Source organism: Microcaecilia unicolor, chromosome 5 (genome assembly GCF_901765095.1).
Source record: "Microcaecilia unicolor chromosome 5, aMicUni1.1, whole genome shotgun sequence".
Classification (NCBI taxonomy): domain Eukaryota; kingdom Metazoa; phylum Chordata; class Amphibia; order Gymnophiona; family Siphonopidae; genus Microcaecilia; species Microcaecilia unicolor.
The window spans coordinates 47630135-47652563 of NC_044035.1; the positions used below are offsets into that span (position 1 = coordinate 47630135).

At 42.2% G+C, this 22429-nt stretch overlaps 1 protein-coding gene across 1 annotated transcript in view; it reads right to left on the reverse strand.

The window, feature by feature from the left end:
• Window positions 1-1287: 1287 nt before the first annotated feature.
• The window catches only part of KCNIP2 (potassium voltage-gated channel interacting protein 2), a 259164-nt gene continuing 238022 nt past the window's right edge, over window positions 1288-22429 (reverse strand). Inside the window, 2 exon segments of the mRNA XM_030204787.1 lie at window positions 1288-1420; window positions 9156-9218. Of these exon segments, the coding sequence (XP_030060647.1) occupies window positions 1373-1420; window positions 9156-9218 (111 nt within the window). The 3' untranslated portion in view covers window positions 1288-1372.

The following is a 22429-nucleotide window of genomic DNA, read 5'->3' on the forward strand; positions in this document are numbered from 1 at the left end:
TTTTGTGTTTGGGATTTGTGGTGATGCTCATGCTGAAAGCTTATTGAAAGAGCTTGTACACGCTATGATGGTCTTATAAATATTAGTTGAATATTGAAAGATTATTCAAATATTTGCTTATTGTTGGTGAAGTTTTGAGTTTATCATTTCAATTTGGACAACTGGCTCCCAGCACAGAGTCATTATTCATTCTTGTAAAGAGAGTTATTGGTTTCATCTTTCTTTTTTTCTAATTATAATTTTTTTTATAATGCAGGATGAAACCAAGACCATACAAGCACATTCATTTCTACTCTCTTGGGCCAGACAACATAGATGTGCTTCTCAATGACCCACTTTTCACCCAGCACAAATGAGTAAGCAGGTTCCACATTGCTTTAATTTTTCCACACTGATGCTTTCTGTGAACTCCAAACCGTGTTCACTTTCTCTAATGTCCCTGAATGTATAGTTCAGTCTCATACTAGCTCCAGTACCACTGGTGATACAGGAATTCCAAGTGGCTGCAGCTGAAAAGAACATTTCATGAAATAAAATTTGAAAAATTAATCACAAAAAGATATTAGCCTGGGTTACTTTCCCTACTACTGAGAGAACCATTAAAATAAAATAAACCAGTTCACATACAAATAAACTTAGCAGTTAACGGTATATTTTTGAATATTAAGGGATGCCTCTCTTAGATCTGGAATGGATATTAATGCATAAACTATATTAATTACAGTTTTTATGAACTTACTGTAATATTTCTTAAAGCCAGTAAGAGTAATTTAATAAACTCATGCCCAAGGTTGCTGTAGTTCAGACCTTACTGTTAATGAATCCTAAACAGTTGTATTTTGTTGCATTGTAATTACAGGATGAGGAACGTATAGGATGGCTGCAGTTGGATAAATAATCACTGAGACTGCTCCTAGTGTTTTCTGTAAGAGTCAGTTGTCATCAGGCTCATAGGCCAAAGAAAAAATTCCTTATTTTTGGGAAATCAGCAAGAAGTTTATTTTGGTGTAAAAGTCAGATTTCATGCTGGAGTTAAAAACAAGATGTCCAATGATCTTCTAATGCCAGCATTTCCATTCTTCTGATGATGGTGATGTGCTGTTCCTCACTGCCTTGAGGAATTCCAATATTTTAGTTAGCTCAATACCTGGCATGATGGGATGGGAAAGATTTTTAAGGGGAGATGGGGGTAAAGAATGTGATAATCTTTCCTGAAAGGCTCCGATTGTTATGTTTCAAATTTGCCCAAAAATCTTATAAAAGATTGATTTATTTAGTCTTTAAATAAGCTGTTGCACACTTGTGCAGAAAGGAGAATGTCCATCCCAAAATGAGGGACAGAACTAAGCCACATGGAAATCCATCAGCGGAGCTAAATCACATTGTCAAAAAGTTGCATGGACCTCATGATATTTTCATCCTGAAGAAAAGAAGGAACAAGAAAATGTAAAGAACATAAGAGTTGCTTTCTACAGATTAACAGGGCACTTCAAAATTAAGTGCTGCTTTTCATCAATACTACATACAGCCTGATAGTCTTTTATATACTATTAATGGTACTGCAATTCATAAATTCCACATACTAGAAATGTGTTACAATCTTAACCTTCAATTTTTGTGCCCATCTTTAAATTATGAGAGCAATTTTGAGACTGACTTGATAGCTTGTAAGTCTGCAGGTATGAACTGGGACCAATGGGGATCATGGGTACAACAGACTTTACACCAGTTTTACCACATATACAAAGTATGTGTGCTATGTGCAGGGACTTCAGAATTAAATCCTCACATGAAATTTGCCTGCCCCTCCTAGGCCCTACCTCTTTACTTTGTGGCCTACAGAATGCACAGTGTAAAATAATGCGTGTACATTTATCCATTGGGGAGAGGGCAATCTTCAGCCTCAGGAATTTACCGAGATAACTGCCCTGGGCAAATTCCTTTTGAAATCATCCTGTCAGATAATAATGGCAAATCTTTGAAAATTACCCATTTTGAAAACTCACATTAACTAAAAGGCTGGCATGAATATCAATCACAGCCACAATCAGCCTTGACTTTGCATTGTCCTCTTGCACCAAAGATATATCTCCAACTATGTATATGTGTGGGAGGGAAGGGTTAGGATGGCCATCAGAGCTGGTGATTCAATCATTAGAAACGTATGTAGGTGGATAGCTAGTGGGCGTGAGGCTCTCTTAGTAACTTATTGCCTGGTACGAAGATAACAGACCTCAGGATTTTTGAGAGTGTTGGGGTGGAGCCAGCTGTTGTGATTCATATGGGTACCAATGATACAGAAAAATGCAAAAGGGAATTTCTGGAAGACAAATTTAGACTTTTAGCAAGGATACTGAAATCCAACACTTCCAGAGTTTCATTCATAGAAATGATCCCTATTCCATGCACAGGACCCCAGAGGCAGGCTGAGCTCTAGAATCTCAATGTGTGAATGAGATAATGATGTAGGTAAGAAAAGTTTAGATTTGTTGGAAAAGGAAAACATTTTGGAGAAAGGAGAACATATTCTGATGCAATGGGCTTCATGTTTACCAAGGTGGAATCTAGTTGCTGATGCTGATATCTAAAAATAAAAGACAGAGAAACTTTTAAACTAGATCAATAATTGTATGGCTAGGGATAAAGTATCTTCAAAGGATGTTTGGCAAAATGTGGAAGTTAGAATGTTCTGCAAAATTATTGTAAAGACTAACATACTCCACGTGGATTTAAATAAAGAGCAGGCAATATTTAATAATTCCAAAGCTACTGCTAAGCAGGTTGTGGTGCAAATAAAAAACATACTTTAAACTGTATTTGAACACCAGAAATCTAAAAAACATGAGGGGAGAGTATTAATATATGGAACTAAAAGAAAATAAATAATACTAGGCATCTCAGAGACTTGGTAGAAGAAGGACAACCAATGGGTCACTCTGATATCTTGGTACATATGACAAAGTGGATAGAATTGATGGATGATAAGGATGACATAGAGTCAAGCAGGATAACCGTCCTGCAGGAAACAACAATCACTGTGAAATCTTTATGGACAGAAATTCTAAGTGTGGAGGTCTACTACTATCCATCTCATCAAGATGAAGAAACAAGTGAAATGCTATCAGAAAGGCAAAGATTGGAAGTCTTCAGAAAGTTGGTATTCCTCAGACTTCTCTTACATAGTAACATAGTAAATGACGGCAGATAAAGACCTGTATGGTCCATCCAGTCTGCCCAACAAGATAAACTCATTTTATATGGTATGTGAACTGCTGAGTGTGATGATACTATAGATAATAGGGTTGAAGAAAATAGGGGATCCTTTTATGAAGCTGTGGCAAAGGGGGGCCTGTGCTGGTGCCGGTGTGTGTTTTTGATGCGTGCCGAGGACCCCTTTTACTGCAGCGGGTAAAAGGCAGGTCTTTCTTTTTTAAAGAAGTGGCCTTACAGCAAGTGAAGCACTTGCCGCGTGCCCATTTTAGGGGGAGCACTTATTGCCACCCATTAAGGTGGTGGTAAGGGCTTCTGTGCTAACCCAGCGGTAACCAGGCAGCGCACGACACTACCTGATTATTGCTGGGTACACACCGGCGCTACAAAAATAAACATATTTTTGTAGTGCTGGAAATGGTATATGCTGGGGGGTGGGAACTACCACTGGGCTGCTGCGGTAGCCTGGCGGTACTTCCGTTTTAGTGAGCTGTAAGCCTGCATTGGGCTTACTGCTGCTTTGTAAAAGACCCCCTATATGTGTAAGAAGGCAAGAGACTGATAGGAATGTAGTTTTGCTAGCAGAAGGAAGGCACACATGGTGTGCTATTAGTTCTTTGAATAATCAAGTGTCTCAAAAAATGAGGAGAAAAATACTGAGAGGAAAATATATGGATACATTTTTTATTGGCTAGAGACCAGAATTTAAATGATGAGAAAAAGAATGATGAGAATAAAGAAGAAAGTAAGAAAAGTTAAATTTCAAAAATATTACGAATAGGCTCTTGGCTATAATGGAAGATATTAGTTACTCCAGTATTAATTAGGTAAATGTTTCATCAGGATATGCTAGGAAGTTTCTGGATGTCATAAATGAATGACTGCATCTTCATGCAGCTGATCCTGGAACTGATGAAAGGAGGATCTACGTTAGATCTAGTCCTCAGTGGAATGCAGGTCTTAGTGCCAGGTGTTCCAGAAGAGGGCCACTTAGCAACAATGATCATAATATAGTCAAATTTCGCATATTCACTGAAGGGAGGGCATTAAGTAAGATTACTGTATTGGCATTTAACTTTAAAAAGACAGATCACGATAAAATGAAGACATTATTTAGAAAAAACTAAAAGAATCAGTTGAAAAGGTCAAACATTTGCAAAAGGGAAAGGGGACTTGATATACCGCCTTTCTGAGGGTTTTGCAACTACATTCAAAGTGGTTTACATATATTCAGGTACTTATTTTGTACCAGGGGCAATGGAAGGTTAAGTGACTTGCCCAGAGTCACAAGGAGCTGCAGTGGGAATGGAACTCAGTTCCCCAGGATCAAAGTCCACTGCACTAACCACTAGGCTACTACTCAATAAGGGTGGACATTGTTCAAAAATTACCATGTTGGGAGCCAAGATAATGTGTATTCCACATATTAAAAAAGGTCAAAGGAAGACCAAATAATGGGTATGGTTAAACAGTGAGATAAAAGAGGATATTAAATTCCAAAGGACAATTTTCAAAAAATAGAAAGCAGATCTAAAGGAAGAAAGTAGGAAAGAGAAAAAGCACTAGCATGTTAGATATAAAGTAGAAATAAGAAAAGCCAAAAAGGTTTTTAACAGAAACTTGCTACAGAAGCAGAAACTCATAATTTCAAGTATACATGAAACAAGAAATCTCTAATGGAGTCTGAAGGATCATTACATTAACCAAGAACTAAAAGGGGCACTCAGAAAGGGCAATGACACAACAGAAAAAAAAATACTTTGCGTACTGAGAGATATGTTGAGGAGATGCCAAAGTTGGAAACATTTCTCGATAGTGATAATTTCAGAGGAACCAATATAAATCATTGTGAAACTGAAAGATACATATTATAGAACAAATTGACAAGCTAAAGAATAAATAACTGTCAGAACCAGACAATATACACCACGAGCAATAATCACATGAGACTACTAGAGGTGCCATCATGGCTCTGGGCTGGGTAGGAACGACTGGGCTTAGCTTCTGCCTGAAGACCCCCTGGACTACCAATGATCTAAATGGTAGGCTCTTATGGGGGGTGAGGGGTCTAGAGCCTTTGGGGGGTAGGGGAGGGAGCTTGAGCCAAGGAGGGGGTCTGCTCTGCCAGCCTGGAAGCATTGAGCTGTGGCTTAGTGCCCTGAGGGTGGTAAAATAACTCCACTAAAAAGCTGGGATTATTTTACCATGATTTATGGACTATAATGTGACTTACAGTGTGCGCCTGGTGCACATCACAAGTCACATTAGGGTTTTTACATAGTACTGAGCAGCTTTACATACATTTGCATGGGTAAACTGTGGTGACATATCACTGTGGTAAAATAAGTCAAGTTGTGTTAGAGCCCTTTAAGTCATTTTAAGGGACCAACAACACAACTTAAAGCCCTAATGCAGCTTGATTACTTCTCCCCTTAGTGTACAATTGTGAGATAGTATGGCATAAAATGTTAATGAATTAAAACAGTACAAAGAATACAGGAATATAAGAACTGCCATACTGGGTCAGACCAAAATCCTAAAACCTAATATGAGCAGTGTCCAATTCAGGTCACAAGTACTACAAGTCTATCTTGTTAATAAAGGTTTATGGATTTCCCCCTCAGAAACTTATTCAAACCATTTTTAAACCCAGCTGTGCTAACTTATTTTATCATATCATTCAGCAATTAATTCCAGTGCTTAATTATATATTGAATCTAACAGGTAACAGATTTAAAACAAATTGGAGAAAATATGTTTTTACTCAATGCACAATCAAGCTGTGGAATTTTTGACAGAGGATGCTGTCAAGTGATCTTACATAAGCGGACTTAAAATGAGTTCTGGCAAATTCCTGGAGGAAAAATCTAGAAACCATTATTAGCCAGGTATACTTGGAAAAGCCACTGCTTATTTCTGGAAATTAGCAACCAGGAATGGATCTATTCTTTGGATCCTGTCAAGTATTTATGACCTAGACTGGTTACTATCGGAGGCAGGCTACAGGTCTTGATGGATCTTCAGTCTAACCAAGTTTAGCATTTCTTATGTTCTTTTCACTTCCAACAGTTGGCAGTAACTTCCTGTTCTATCTGGTGCTGATCACACAATGCTGGAGTGAAAAAGCCAGTTATGGCTATGATGGACATTTATCCGAGTCCTGCAGATCCGGTTGCAAGCTTTATATTTTAACTTATTTAAAAAATATTATGCTGCAATACTTGGCTAAACAATTGCATATTTTCTTAAAAAGGTATACAGCAAACAAATCTCAACTAGTTACTGTTTCTTTTAAGAGTAGTACAAGCTATGTTGAAAAGTAAATACATGTAATAAAAGAGCAAGTTTCAAAACAGCTATGATAGGGAGAACAGGAAAAACCATCCAAATCATATCAGGAAGGGGACATAGTCCAGTTCTAGGCTGTGAAGTAATGGGTATGCTGGTTAGAGCAGAAAATTAGGGATCAGTGACTCTCATCTTCTGCTGTTGTGTTGGGTAAGTCAATTTCCCTTCTTTGTTGTATCCCTCTATCCTAAGATGTGATTGAATAATTAGAATAATGAGGACTTCTTCTTTTCTCTTCCCTTCACAATCCATACAGATTTCACGTATTTGTCATTATCTGTTTCAATGCTCTCACATTCATTCCAGAATTGGCCACTTCTATATTTTTGAGGAACTATGATTTATGATCACAAGCCTACTAAATACATTCAAAATGTTATCATTTCCCATAGGCTTAGTGTAGAAAAGACATTGACATCCTTCCTCACTGATTATCCCATCAGATTTTAGTTGTGGTGGGCACTGATGAAACCTCAGAAGGTGATATGTCTTCTCTACACATGCTACAGATAAAAAGAGAGCTTCAGTTTCTGTACAGGTTAGGTATTTTAAGAGTTGTGAACACAAATTGTGCTTCCTTTTATATATGCATACATATACTACATGTACATACACACACAAACACACATTATATACATACATATATACATGCATACTGTTGGGTCAGTATTCAATGGCAGTGATAAGCCTCTCTTTTTATATGCCAGCTACAGTGTTTACAAAAATCCATATATTTAATACCGCTCTTTGGATAGGCAGCAATGCAGAATACATGCAGAAGGTGTCACCACCAGTTGTTTTATGTATAGCAGTGATATTAAGCAGCTATGTGTAGAGCTATGCAGTTTTATTTAGGACTATTTTTTTCTGGCCAAAATTAAACCCTGCAGTTAAACTTATAGGAGGTAATTCTAGGAAGTAGGTGCTACCATTTATGCACTGAATATTAATTATTAGAATAATGGCACATAGGCATATAAATGCCAAAATTCTGCCTAATAAGTATTCTGTAAATGCACTGCAGATTTGACAGATGAACATAGACATAGGTGGAGTTTGGACAGGACTCACACTTGTGCATTAACATAGAAAACTATAAGTTATGCACATACCTCTGGCACTTAGGCAAGAGCATTTACACTAGCTATTTAGCTGGCATAAGTGCTCACACCTAAATTATAGGCACATATTTCTCTTGATACTCTAGTATCAGTAGCATAGGCAGGAATTGTTGACAGGGGGTGTTTCTGCATTCCCCTTCTTTCTTCCTCCCGCTGCATCTCTCCCTTCCCTTCCCTTCCCAGCCTGGCACCACAACTGCAATTCTTTTCCTCCCCTACTCCTCCCCCCCCCCCCCCCCCCCCCCCCCGGTGCCTTAAAATCACTTCCAGTTTTTGCCTGGCCAGCGACACTCATAGGCTGCCTGCAGCCTGCACGGGGTTTTCTTTCTGAACCGTCCCACCCTTCAGAAAACAGGAAGTTATATCAGAAGGGGTGAGATGGTTCAGAAAGAAAGCCCTGTGCAGGCCGCTGCCTGGGTGAAAACTGTGATTTTAAGGCACAGTGGGGGGGGGGGGGGGGTGCATGGGAGGGAATTACAGATCTTTGTGAGGTCAGGCTGGGAAGGGATAGATGTGGCAGGAAGGAGAAGGGATGGACTGACAAGTGGTGAATATGCAACACACACACCTTGATTGGATATGCCACTGCCTAGTATTCTTTAAAAGGAAAGTGCCTACTTTCCTTTATAGGATAGTGACACATAGGTACCCTCTGGGTGCCTAAATATAGGCATCTTGTTGTAAATTACTCCAATAGTGGCTGAATATCAATGCTGTCCATATAGCTGACCATCCTAACCTTGCTCTGTCTGATCTTCACCCCAGCATTGTACAAATAGTGCCGGGATATTTAAAGGGATTTTCAGCAGCACTATGTAGAAAGTGTCGCTACAAATCTATGGATTATAGATCTAATTCTATATATGTTGCCTAAAAAATCGTCGAAGAATGAAAACACGCTTAGGCGTATTTTGTAAACCAAACTAAATCCATCCATACAACTACAATTTAGACGCAGCCACTTATGCCAATGAAAACCTGGTGTAAATGCCCACGCCTAACTTTAGGCATGGAGTCGGTTATTCTATAACACTGCATGTAAATTTTTGGAACACTCATGACCTGCCCATGCTCTTCTCATAGCCACGCCCCTTTTGGGATCCGCATGGTAGAATTTACGTGGACTACGTCATAGAATACACTTAGCAAATAGTGTGTGAAAATTCTAATTATTGTCATTTAGTGCTGATAATTGCTTGTTAGCATCCTACATTTGTTAGCAATTGTTAGCTTGTTAGCAATTATCAGTGCTGATTGGCTTGTTATCAAATTAAGTTATGTGCGTAAATCAGAATACGCCCAGATTTGTGCGCATAACTCAAGGTTTCATATATAGAATCCGGGGGAATACATTTAACGAATGCTGCTAAACATATACAGATAGGCCCTTTTGAATACTGACCCAATATTTTCTTATTTAAATACAAATATATATTATTCAAATAATAATGAACTAAAAATAGTCTCACTTTTTACCTTCTGACATGATTCAATGAATTCCTCAATCGTAACCACACCATCTTTATTTCTGTCCATTTTCTGAAAAATAGGATGTTTTATGAAGGATGCAAAAGCTAATGCAAATACTCCTTTGGTCTCAAGTTAAAAATAAAGTGGCCCTTTTACTAAGCTATACTAGTAAATGTGAGACTTTCCCACACGCTACGCCCATTTCAAGCGTGGCCCGTAAGATAAGCAGTTTTCTATATGCTGAATTTCTGGCTGTGCACTAATGTTAGCATTAGTCTATGGCCATTAAAAAAAATTAAGGTACCAAGAGCTCCTGTGTTAAGTCAACGTTATTCAGTTAGTGTACACTAATATCAGCATGCTAGCTGAATAGTGTTTCCACACCCATTCTCTGTCCCTGAAATGCCCCCTCAAAAAATTGAATATATACCACATGCTTAGTGCACACAAATGGCAAAACTAACCCAGAATACTTTAGCGGGTCTTGCTGTAGGCCATTTTTCCTATGTTAAGTGTGCATTAGGGCTTAATGCAGTTTAGTAAAAGGGACACAAAGTGATAATTGCTTTTTTAATTATTCCTTTCCACCCCTCCCCATAGATTATAATACTGCAAGCATAAAAAAAGAAAAGCTTTCAAAGCAAACTGATGCTAATCTATGTAAAACTGAAACTCGATAGAAAGAAATTAAATTCAACATTTATCTTTTTGTGAAATCCCACTGTTACTCCTTGTGATATTGGACAAGTCACTTAACCCTTGATTGTCTTAGGAATAAACAGTGAAAGCCCTCTGGAGACAGGGAACAACCTACTGCACTGAAAATCCATTCTTAAAAGCTAATGTGCCAGTATCTAAACTCCATGGACATTGTTTGTTTTAAATATTGGCCAAGGAATTTAAATTGTTTATGGTTATCTGGACAATGAGCAGTGCTGCATATGTGTGCTACAACTGTCTGAATAGTGGCAATATTAAAACCGCTATCCAGATAAAGTCAGGACAGCAAGTTTTCTGGCCTAACTTTATCCAGTTAGCTATCTGGATAGTGGTCTGAATATCACTGCTTTTTGGATAATTATTGGCACTATCCTCACTCTGCCCAAACACAACCTCAGCACTATTCAGATAAAGACAATTCTATAAGCTGAGTGCTTATATTTACACATGTATTATGCATATAAATGTACAGAATACTTACATTGCACATGTGTGCACATATGCATGTGTCATTTCCTTATTATCCTGCTAGACCTGTCCAGACGAATGGGTTATGTCATCCAGCCAGTAGATGGAAGCAGAGAATACTGATAGTTCAGTGACATCATTAATATTATAAGGAGTGATGCAGCCCTGTACCCAGCCAGCATTTCTTTGCCTCCAAGAAGGATGGCTTGGCAGGGGCCGATCTCCTGAGGCACAGACTACTGCCTGTAGCTCTTTGGTTGAGGCCTCATTTAGCAGGCTATAAGGGACTGGCTCATGGGCCTTATCCCTGATAGAGCAGGAGGATGACATTCCCTCCAAAAGCCCCAGGCTTGGCGATACAGGCTGTGGTGTGGTGAGGCAGAATCTGGCTGGTATTCTGTGGGATTGCACCAAGCAGGGGAGCTGAGTGGTCTGCTGGTTCTGCCTCTTGATAGCAAGACAGTAGGCCCTACTGACAGCCTGGTTGATTATGCCTTTGAGCTCATCTAGTTTAAAAATAATCAAACAAAAAAGGAATATTATAGTGTGCTAGCAAGTCCTTAGAGGGTGATCTCTGGATAGCACAGCGCCTGTGTTTAGCTCAATGCCTAGGCCTCTAGAGGCAAAAGAGCATCCTAAATCTGTGGAATATTAGACCTCATGGGGACAGAAGGCTGAGTCTCTCATTTATGATCACCTTCCTTCCCCCTCCCTTGGTCTGTGAATGCAGAAAAGATCAAGAGCTGTGCATGCCAGCTCTTTGTGAGATTATTCCCTCCTTGTTAGTTTCTCCTTCAGCCCTACTTGATTTGGAGTTTGGGGGACTGCCTTGTTCTGTGGTTTACCTTCAGTGACTTAGTTCGGAGAGGGCTGGTTGGGGTAGTACCTCAGTGCGTGTGCTGGTAAATGTAGGCATAAGAACCAGTGTTGTATAGTAACTAAGTAAATGTAACTAGTTACTATGCTTAAGTAAAAGTGCTGTCATTTTTACTTGTAAAGAAGTACAGGATAACATTTACATAGTAAGATAGTAAATGACAGCAGATAACGACCTGAACGGCCCATCCAGTCTGCCCAACAAGATAAACACATTTTACATGATAAGTGATACTTTATATGTATACCCGAGTTTGATTTGTCCTTGCCTTTCTCAGGGCACAGACCATAAAAAGTCTGCCCAACACTGTTCTTGTATTAAAAGTTCTGAAGCTAACGTCGAAGCCCAGGGCATAGACCGTAGAAGACTGCCCAGCACTGGGTTTGCTTCCCAATTACTGGCATTGCCACCCAATCTCCGCTAAGATTCTGTGGATCCATTCCTTCTAAACAGGATTCCTTTGTGTTTATCCCATGCATATTTGAATTCCATTACCGTTTTCATCTCCACCACCTCCAGTGGGAGGGCATTCCATGTATCAACCACCCTCTCTGTGAAAAAATACTTCCTGACATTACTCCTGAGTCTGCCCCCCTTCAACCTCAATTCATGTCTTCTAGTTCTACCGCCTTCCCATCTCTGAAAAAGGCTCGTTTGTGGATTAACACTTTGAAGGGGAGATGAAGCTGAAGCTGGTAGCATTTCTTGGTGAACAGATATATGTCTTTACCACAACAGACTCCTGGGCATCCCATGGAAAAATTTTACATTGGGTGACTGTCCACTGGAGTCTTTAGAGAAGAAGTCTGTCTGCCCTTAAACATGAAGGGTTCTCGCATATTTGACATTCTTGCATCACTTCTTGAAGACATTCAAACACAGTTTGCCATCAGATGAAAAATTGTTAGAACAACAACAGACAATGATTCTAACTTTGTTATGTTACATCATGTCTTTGTGAAACCTTCTTTGTAATTAGACAGCATGATGATGATAATGAAGATGAAGATGCAAGTGATGAATTAAACAGCACTACTTCTAATGCAGATGATAATGACAATAATGATGATAAGTATTCTTTGCTATATGTAAGCCAGGTGTTTCAGAGATTCCCTTGATCAAAACCTGCAGACCCAGTCAGAAGACATCAGCAATATTGCAACCTGGCCTGATTTGAAGGAACTTTTTAAATCAGACTGAACAATCCACTTTCTGCTAGTGTAGCTGTTGAACACCTTTTCGGCTTTGCTCATTTACTAATGACTCACAAGCACACTCACATGAGTGACAGTCATTTTAAAATTTAGTTTTGCTAAAAGAAAAGAGGATTGAATTGTAGAACAGTAAAATAGTTGGGATAAAAATGTTAACAATAGTTGCAATCTTTGTAGTTACGGCACTTTTACTTTTTACTCAAGAAGTAGTATGTTAGGCAGTAATTTTTTTTTTACTTTCAATTAATACATTTTTTAATGTGTTCTTCACTATACTTTTACTGAAGTATTAAAATATATATTTACTTTTACTTAAGTAATTTGACCTATTACTTTGAACAACACTGATAAGAACATAAAACTTGCCCTACTGGAGTAGACCAAGCGTCCATCTAACCCAGTATCCTGTTTCAAACAGTGGCCAGTCCAGGTCACAAGTATCTGGTAGAGTCCCAAAAAGTACTAAAATTCCATACTATTTAACAGCAGGGATAAGCAGTAGCTTTCCCCAAACCTTCTTTAATAATGGTTTATGGACATTTCCTCCAGGAAGTTGTTCAAACTCTTTTAAAACCTATCTACATTAACTGCTTTTAACATTTGCTCTGATGACAAGTTCTAGAACTTAACCATGTGTTGAGGGAAAAAAAAACATTCTCTGAAGACAGGCAGGACATAGTTTCTCACATATGGATGACATCATCTATGAAGCCCCAGTGCAGATACTGCCAAGTGTACTGAATATTCCAGAAGCCTTTGGCAGGCCCAACCACACATCCTCAACTCAGTGGGACTTGCAGTTTCTCTTCATCTGCGGAGCAGTACAGACCTGTAGTGCTGTTCTCTACTCAGAGAGATTTTTTGCTGTTTGCTTTTCTGCTTATGAGTAGCATATATACTAGGTGACTCACTGAGGATGGAAACATCCTGTGGATCATGCTGTGTGGTTGATGGCATGGCTCCAGACTATGACTGTATAATCTTTGATGTGTTCAGGCACTACGAGTTTCATAGACACATAAACATAGAAACAGAGAACATGATGGCAGATAAAAGCCACATCAAATCTAATATGATTGATTTATTGGAGTCTTGACAGTAATCTATGATGATCTCTGAGTGTTTCAGATATGCTTTGTCAATAGAATACTGGATTGCACCACTCCTTATACTAGTGATGACGTCATTGAAATGTCAGTGCTCTCTGCCTTCATATGCTCATCTGGGAATGTAACCCATTTGACTGGACTGTTCTAGCAGATCTCAAGGAAAGAAAATTAGCCGGTAAGATCAAATTTTATCATAATCACCCTATGCGCTATTTCTTTTCTTAACATACAAGCAGGTATTTGCAAGGGAGATTATACACAGAGGAGAAGCATGAGCGAGACATAGGCAGGGCTCCCTCTTGCACATACAACTATAGAAGTTATGCACATCCCTGCTGCGCTTAAGAGCCAGCTCTATAGCTGATCTAAGTATAGGCACCTAAATGTTAAACACGCTGATACTGAGTTATACTACCCGGGCACTCAGGTTGCATTATAGAATAGTTTCCCACCATGTGCCCACAGGGTGCCTGAATGGAGGTGCCTACTGATAAATTTACCCCCATAGTGCTGAGGTGGTCTGCTAATATATTCAGTAGCATTATCTGGATAGTGCCACTGAAAATTCACAGCTAGTGCTGGCAAAGACATTTATCTGGGTATTTTATTTATTTATTATGACATTTCTATCCCACATTTTCCCAAGAAAGCTCATGTTCAATGCGGCTTACATATTGATTGCCATTACTTGGATAAGTGCCTTGGATTATCAGTCCCTAAATTATTCTAGTGCTAATGTCCTTTGAATCCTATTTATGCTTCAAAATATTGACTTTCACAACCTTTTTCTGCAGGATCACTATAAGTTTTCTCCAAAAGCATTTTCTTTCAGCCTTTGGAAAGTTATAGAGCAGAGGTCTTCACTTTTAAGTTGAGGCCACTTTGGATCCAAATGAGCTTAAAGAGAGCTGCCAAATATCTTCCCATTCAAGGCCAAGACTGTCACCAGGTTAGCACGGGAGCCCTTACTGTCACCTAAATAGGTGGCAGTAAAGGCTCCCCTCCAGAAATGGCCGCACACCAATCCCTTTGATTAGTGCAAGACTATTTCTTTTCTTTTGACCAAAAACAACCTTTTACCCACTGTGGTAAAAGGGGGCCTCACTACAGGCCCCTTTTAACCACAGTTTAGTAAAAGGGTCCCTTAAACTTTAAGCCCTCAAAAGGCAGGGCAATATCTACTGTACCTGAATGTAACTCACTTTGATCTACACCAAAAAAGTGTGCACTACATGTCAATAAATAAACCTCCTGGTGAATCCTGACTCCTGTAGACAGACAGATAACTAATATATTTATAATTGACTGTTAATTTTTACCTTTGCACTCTTTTGGAGGAGAGCAGGGGATGTTCCTCTAAAGCATATCTCCCTCTGAGCACCCAGTCATAAGAGCCCTGACAAAAGAACCCCAACAAAAAAGCCCTGACAAAACAGCCTTGTAACAAAATAACCCTTGACATTTCACACCCTAACAAAATAGCCCTTGACACAAGGGCCCCTCCCACAAAACAACCATTGTCGGGGTTATTTTGACCGGGTACACTCCCTCTGTGTTAGATTGCTTTAAGCAGAATTTTGGGAGTAATTTTGATTTCCAGAGTAATACATACCTGTGGCATTTAACTAAAGTGTCCATAACTATCTGTAAGAGTTGCTGCATCTCCAAGGAGAGCACCAGAATTGAGAGAGAACGAGAGAGGAGGAAGGTACCCTCTTGGGAACAATTCAGGAGAAAAGAGTAGGCAAGAGGAGAACTCTAAGTGCAAGGACTTTAAAATATACATACATTTTTGTCTTGACTATTTCTTTTTGTCTGAATTAAGGACTGTATACATTTTTTCTCTGAGGACAAGCAGGCCTAGTTGCATTCTCACATGTGTGGGTGATGTCATCCGACAGAGCCCAGTGCAGATGTTGATTAGCATATAGATGTTTCAAGAAAATTCTAGTAGCGTCCCACCACACATGATTTTTGTCTTTAATTTCAATTTTTGTCTTTCATTTCACGTTTTGTTATTTTCCCTCGCAGTGTTTTTGGCCCTTCAAGTTTTCTTTCTTTTTTCAGCTCGATAGGCCTGCTTAGGCCTGAGCACTGACCTCAATTTGGCTCTGTCTCTATTTGTAGTCCAAAATTGAGGAATTTCATTTGGCAGTGATTCTTTTCTCAGTGTCCAAGAAGACCCCTAGTGGCTTCATGAGGTGCGTCCAATGTAATTGTGTGATTTTGGTGACAGCCCGCATTCTTGGTGCATCGGGCCTAACCATGACCCTAACGTCTGTTTTCACTGTTTGAAAATGCACAGAGGACACAGAAGGGGTGTCAGGTTCAGCAGGAGAGACTTTTTGGCTCCTCAAAGGCCAATCTATCAACATTGGCATTAACCTTGATGGCTACCCAGATATCTGCTACCACTGGGAGTGCACCGACATTGAGGAGGTCTCCATCTCCCTCAACATTGGGCACTGATAGTCTGCCCCAGGACCGGTCAGCATCGGATCTGACACTGAGGACAAGTATGGGTTTGACAAGGACCACGATGGTCAGAGTCAAGGGAAGCCCAAGAGGCACAAGCATTGGTCCTCTATGACGCACGGTGGTAGGCGTGCCAGACGCTGGTACCCGAGAAGAGCCTTCACCAGGAGGAGCGTTGTCCCTCCTTGGTGGAGGTGCCAGTCTCCAGGCAGACAGGTTTCCGCTTCTGGTTCGGCACCGGCTCTTTCGCAGGCTGTCTCTGTCCCGGCTCCCCATCCTTTGCTGATGCCTACCTTTGAGCGGTACCGATCAATGTTCCAGGAGGAGCTGGCACAGATGCTACAACTGTACACCGCTCAGGCATCAGAGGACTTGAACCAGCTGTAGCTCAGTCCCAGCTTCTTCCTGAGGCTTTTTCCTTGCCTGTGGAGTGGTCTTTGATGCCAGTGCCTCGAAGGGTGTCAGCGTCAACCTGTTTAGTATTGCTCTCAAAATTGGGCGAGGAAGCTTCCCAGGAGTTTGAGAGTAGGGCTATACCCTGGCGCCCTTCAAGGCGTTGGCATGATACCACTGAGTCAGGGCAGACACAGACTCACTCTGTTCAATCTACGTACTGTAAGGAATCTGATTGGGACTGCTCATGGGACTCAGAAGAGGACCACCAAACTTACCGAGGATATGGAGTCACCTTGTGGAACCAAACAGTCTTTATTCCAACCAGTATACACAGTAAAAATCTGATGACCTGGCACGACTATGTTTTGGCAAAAGGAAATCCTGGAATTAGAGTAGCCATGGTGCTCCTGCGGTTTCTTGCGGCCACATTAATTCCTCAATTATATTATTATTCCAACATTGAAAGGCAGCTATTGGAGTACAGTTTAATGTGAATGCTGTCCTTTTTCATCAGCTGTTTGTTTGATGAGACCCCTGATGCAGGTTTCCTTTTGCCAAAATTGTCCGTGTCGGGTCATCAGCTTTTTACTGTTTATGCTGGTTGGAATAAAGACCTTTTGGTTCCACAAGATGGCTCCATCTCCTCACTGTGTTTGGTGATCTTGTTCATGAGGTTTTGGTCTTTCTTTGTTGCTTGTTGTACTCAGAAGAGGACCCTCATTACTTCTCAGAGGAGGAGTCTTATGGTGTCCCTTCTGATCCTTCCCAACCTCAAGAGAGATGAAAATCTCTACCCAAGGGTCTTTCTCTTTTACAAGTTTTTATGAAGGAGATGGCTTCAGCCATCCCATTTAAGTTGCAGATGGAGGAGGAACCCAGGGCAGAGACTGGGAATCTCCTCTCTCAGTGCAGGTTGCACCTATGAAGGAGGATAAGCAGTACTGTATCCAGAAGGCTCTCAAATTCGAGAGGGCTCAGCTGCCTCACCACTCTTTGGTAGTCAAATCTGCCCTCAAACAAGTGAGGAGTTCCAGGACTCGTACCTCAGCTCCCCCAGGTAGAGACACTTGGATACTAGACTCATATGGGAGGAAATTTTCAGGCCTTGATGCTTATTGCCCACTTCCAGTCCTGCCAGCTCTAAACGAGCATCTACTTGAAGTCTTTGATATGCAGTACACTTAGTCTCGCGGACTCTCTCCCTTAGGAGCAGGCCACTGAGCTTTGCCAATTGGCCGGTAAACAGCTGGAGTGCAGAAAGTATCAGGCTAGGGGCATTTATGACACTTTTGAGGTTGCATCCAGACTCTCCGCCATGGGTGTGGGGATGCGCAGATTCTCATGGCTGCATGTCTCTGATCTAGAACCAGTGGTTCAGGAGAGATTAGTGGATGTACCTTGCCGAGGAGACAAACCTTTTTGGAGAGAAGGTGGAGAAGGTCACTGACCTCATAAAGAAGCACAATGACACTATCCAGTCTCTCTCTTGGTAGCCTTTAGCTGCATCCTCCTCATCCAGGAGATCTTCAAGTGGGCCTAGGTGATGGACTTACTACTCTCAAAGGTGTAAGTTTCTTCTGCCTTCTTGCTCTGGCCAGCAGCCCCCATCCCACTGCTCTCCCCCTCATCAGTCCCACTCTCAGAAGTCCCAGCCAGCTCCCCAGTCAAAGCAGGGCATGGGTTTTTGACTGGCTCCAGGACAGCATAGCCGTAGTCCAAGTAACCATCCTGGATGACCTTCTAGTAGGGTGGAGGCTCGTTTTTTTTCTATCATAGGTGGCCCCTTATAACCTCCAACCGGTGGGTTCTTCAAATAGTCCATCTTGGTTATGCACTTCATTGGCATCAGAAACCATTAAATTGCCCACCAAGAGTATTATTGATCAGCTCTTGGCACAAGCAGGTATTTATAGAGGAAAGCTCTACCCTTCTACATGTCAATGTGGTCGAACCTGTGCTACCAGGGAAAGAAGGGAAAGGATTCTATTCCAAGTATTTCTTTGTGCCCAAGAAAATGGAGGGATTCCATCCCATCCTAGACCTTAGAGCCCTGAACAAATTCTTGGTCAAAGAAAAGTTCAGGATGCTTTCTCTGGACACCCTTCTTCTCATGATTCAGGAAAAGGATTGGCTATTCTCTTTGGACTTGAAGGATGCCTATACCCTCATAGCAATACTTCCCAGTCACAAGAAGTATCTCAGATTCCAAGTAAGGAAACACCACAGCCAATATTGCGTTCTGCCTTTTGGCCTTGTGTCAACTTCCAGGGTATTAACCAAATGTCTAGCAATAGTTGCAGTGTTGTTGCGCAGACTAGGGGTTTACATGTTTCCCTACTTGGACGATTGGCTGGTCAACAGCACTTCACAGGAGGGGGTGCAAGAGTCAATGCAGAGAACTATTTGGGTGCTGTAGCTGCTAGTGTTCATCATAAAGTACCCCAAGTCCCACATTCTCCCAGTACAGAAATTGGAGTACATTGAGCTCTGCTCAATACAGTGCAAACTCAGGCTTTTCTGGCACAAGCGAGAGCAGATGCCTTGGTAGCAATTGCTTCACAAGTCCAGCGCAGCAAGCAGATCACAGCTCAGCAGATGTTGAGACTGATAGGCCACATGGCCTCACCAGTGTATGTCACTCCCATGGCTTGTCTCCATTTGAAAGAGGCCTAGTGAACCATAGCTTCCCAGGGATCTCTGGCAACTGGGAATCTAGTGGATGTCATCTAGGTCCCTCCAGAGTTGAATCACTCTCTTCTGTGATGGACAATTCAGTTGAATTTGATGCTGGGACTACCATTCCAAATTCCGCCTTCTCAGAAGGTGCTGATAATGGATGCATTCAACCTGGAATGGAAAGCTCATGTCGATGGGATTCACACCCAAAGATCATGGTCTGCTCATGGTCTCCATATCAACCTCTTTGAGCTGAGGATCATTTGAAATGCTCTAAAGGCTTTCAGAGATCAGCTACAGAACCAAATCATTCCGGTTTTCAGAGATCAACTGCAGAACCAAATCATTCTCATCCAAACAAACAATCAGGTTACAATGTACTATGTGAACAAATAGGGGGATAAGGGCTGCTACCCATGGTGTCAGGAAGCAACAGGGTTGTAGCAGTGGGCGCTCCTCCATGGGATGGTCCTGCGAGCCACATACCTAGCGGGAAAGAACAACAGCCTGTGGTCAGACTGAGCATAGTAATGCATCCTCACAGGTCTCTCAATCTTCTGAGAGTAAGGCACCTCCTCGTTGGATCTTTTTGTCACTTATATTAACAACAAAGTCCCTCAGTTCAGTTCCAGGCTTACGTCACACAGCAGACTAGCATCAGATGCCTTTCTCCTACATTAGGAAACGGGCTTTCTGTATGCATATCCTATTATACCTCTTTGCTGAAACTCAAACAAGACGAGGGAACTATGATCTTAATCACTCCTTATTGGCTTTAGCAGATCTGGTTTCCTCTTCTTCTGGAATTGTCCTTCAAAGAACCATGGAGATTGGAGTGTTTTTCGACCCTCATCACGCAGCACGAGGGATCCCTTCTGCATCCCAACTCCCAGTCCCTGGCTGTCATGGCCTGGATGTTGAGAGCATAGAGTTTGTATCCTTGAATCTGGCTGAGAGTGTCTCCAGAATCTTGCTTGCTTCCAGGAAAGACTCCACTAAAAGTGTTGCTCTTTACGTACAGGAGGTTTGCTGTCTGGTGTGAGGGCAAGGTCCTAGATCCTCTTACTTGTCCTACACTAATACTGCTTGAATACCTCCTGCGCTCTCTGAGTCTCTGATTTGAAAAACCAACTGTGTAAGGGTTTGCCTGAGTGCAATTAGTGCTTATCACTGTGTAGAAGGTAAGCCCAACTCTGTACAGTAGTTGTTTGATTTATGAGAGGTTTGCTGTTGACAAAGTTCCCCCCCCCCCCCCCCCGTAAAACCTCCCACTGTGTCATGGGATCTCAATGTTGTTCTCACCCAGTTGATGAAAGCTCCTTTTGAGTAGTTCTTGCATGCATCCTAAGTTTCTTCCTAAGGTCAGGGCTGGTCTTAGGCAGGGGCAACAGGAGCGGTAGCCCAGTGGCGCTGCCTCCGCTCCCCAATAATCGATTCCTCAGCTTTCCTCCCAGCGCTCTGCGTTTAAAAGTAGCAGTGGCCGGGCAGCGAAAAGCAGGCTCACCTCTAGCCTTCCTTTCTCTTTCAGTGTGCAGCCTTTCTCTGATGCAATTTCCTGTTTCCGTTTTCCGCAAAGGCGGCATACAGAGAGAAGGGAAGGCTAGAGGTGAGCCTGCTTTTTTGCTGCTGCCGCTGCAACGTTTTAAACACAGGACGGCTGGAAGGAAAGGAGGGTTGTGGAAAGCTGAGGGCACAGGTGGGGCTGGGGTTGGAACTGAAACTCGGGGCTGAAAAGGGGGGGTATGTTGGGGGCTGGGGCGAGTCACTGGACATGGAGGGGAGGGCAGAGGAGAATCGTTGGACATGGATGGGATGGGAGAGCAGAGGACAGAGGAGAATAACTGGATGTGGATGAGAGGGGAGGACAGGGGGCAAAGGAGAATCGCTGGACATGGATGGGAGGGTAGAGGAGAATCACTGGACATGGATGGGTGGGGAGGGCAGGGGACAGAGAAGAATTGCTGAACATGGATGGATGGATGGAGGGGAGGGCAGGAGAAATGCTGGACATGATGGAGGTGAGGGAAGACAGGAAGGAGATGCACATGGATGGAGGGGAGGGGAGAGAGGAGAAATGCTGGACATAGATGGAGTGGAGGGCAGGGAAGTGTGAGAAGGGAGAGGCTGTCCTACCCTGGTTAGGCCCCTAGAGGGCGCTGTTCCCCTAAAATGTCCAGGGAGAAGGACTGGGTGAGTCACTGAAGGGAGCCAGTAAGGGGAGGTATAGCTGGAGGTCGCTAGGACCGGGGAGAGTCCTGGAGGTGGAAACAGGTGCAGCAGTTATGGGCTGGGTCCTGTTTGGTCATTAACCCACTTAAGACCCCACCTGAGTTGTGAGGGAGGAAAGGAGAGCTAGCAGCTGAAGAAGAGTGCTGGTAACTGAAGCAGAGGGATCCCCGTGAGAAGTACTGGCTGTGCCCTTTGGACTGGGGGTAGAGGTACTGTGTGTCCCCAGCTGAAAAGACTGTGTGGCTAGGACAGTGAAGAGGTACTGTGTGTCCCAGAGGAAAAGACTGTGTGTCTAGAACAGTGAAGAGGGACTGTGTGTCCAAGATGAAGAGACTGTATGTCTAGAGCTGTGTGCTACAAGGAGGGACTGTGTGTCCAGGGACTGGGTTAGTACTGAGCCCAAATGCCTGTGTGAGAGGGCTCAGGGGGAAGAAACCTATGGATATTGAACTGTGCAAGAAGAAATGTTTAAAATGGAAGATTGCACTGAATAGGAAGAAATGAAATGGTTAAGCTGGAAGAACTGTTTAAGCTTGTGAAAGTGTTTTAAGCTAAAAGAAGTGTGCCCCAGAGGCTGGAATAAAGATGTGTATGAAAATAGCCTGATTGGTGAGACCTGACTATGTTTGCCTTTTGAGAAGCAGGTCACCCTGAGCAGAAAAGGGTAGTAGACCAATTTGCATAAAATCTGCATATGGAGAACCAGCTCACCCTGAGTGAAAGAGGGACCTGGGATCCTGAGGTGGGAGCTTCCTCTTCACAATAGCCTCATCATTTTCACAGGAAGACAGGAGAAATGTTGGAGGGAAGAAAAAAAAAAGAGGAAGGAGATGTACACGAATGGAGGGAAAAGGAGAGAGGAGAAATGCTGGACATGGATGGAGGAGAGGGAAGACAGAGGAAGTAGATGCACATGAATAGAGGGGAGGGGGAGAGGAGAAATGCTGGACATGGATGGAGGGGAGGGAAGACAGAGGAAGTAGATGCACATAGGGGAGAGAGGAGAAATTCTGGATATGGATGGAGGGCAGGGAAGATAGAGGAAGGAGATGCACATGGATGGAGGGGAGAGAGTTTGAAATGCTGGACATGGATGGAGGGGAGGGAAAACAGAGG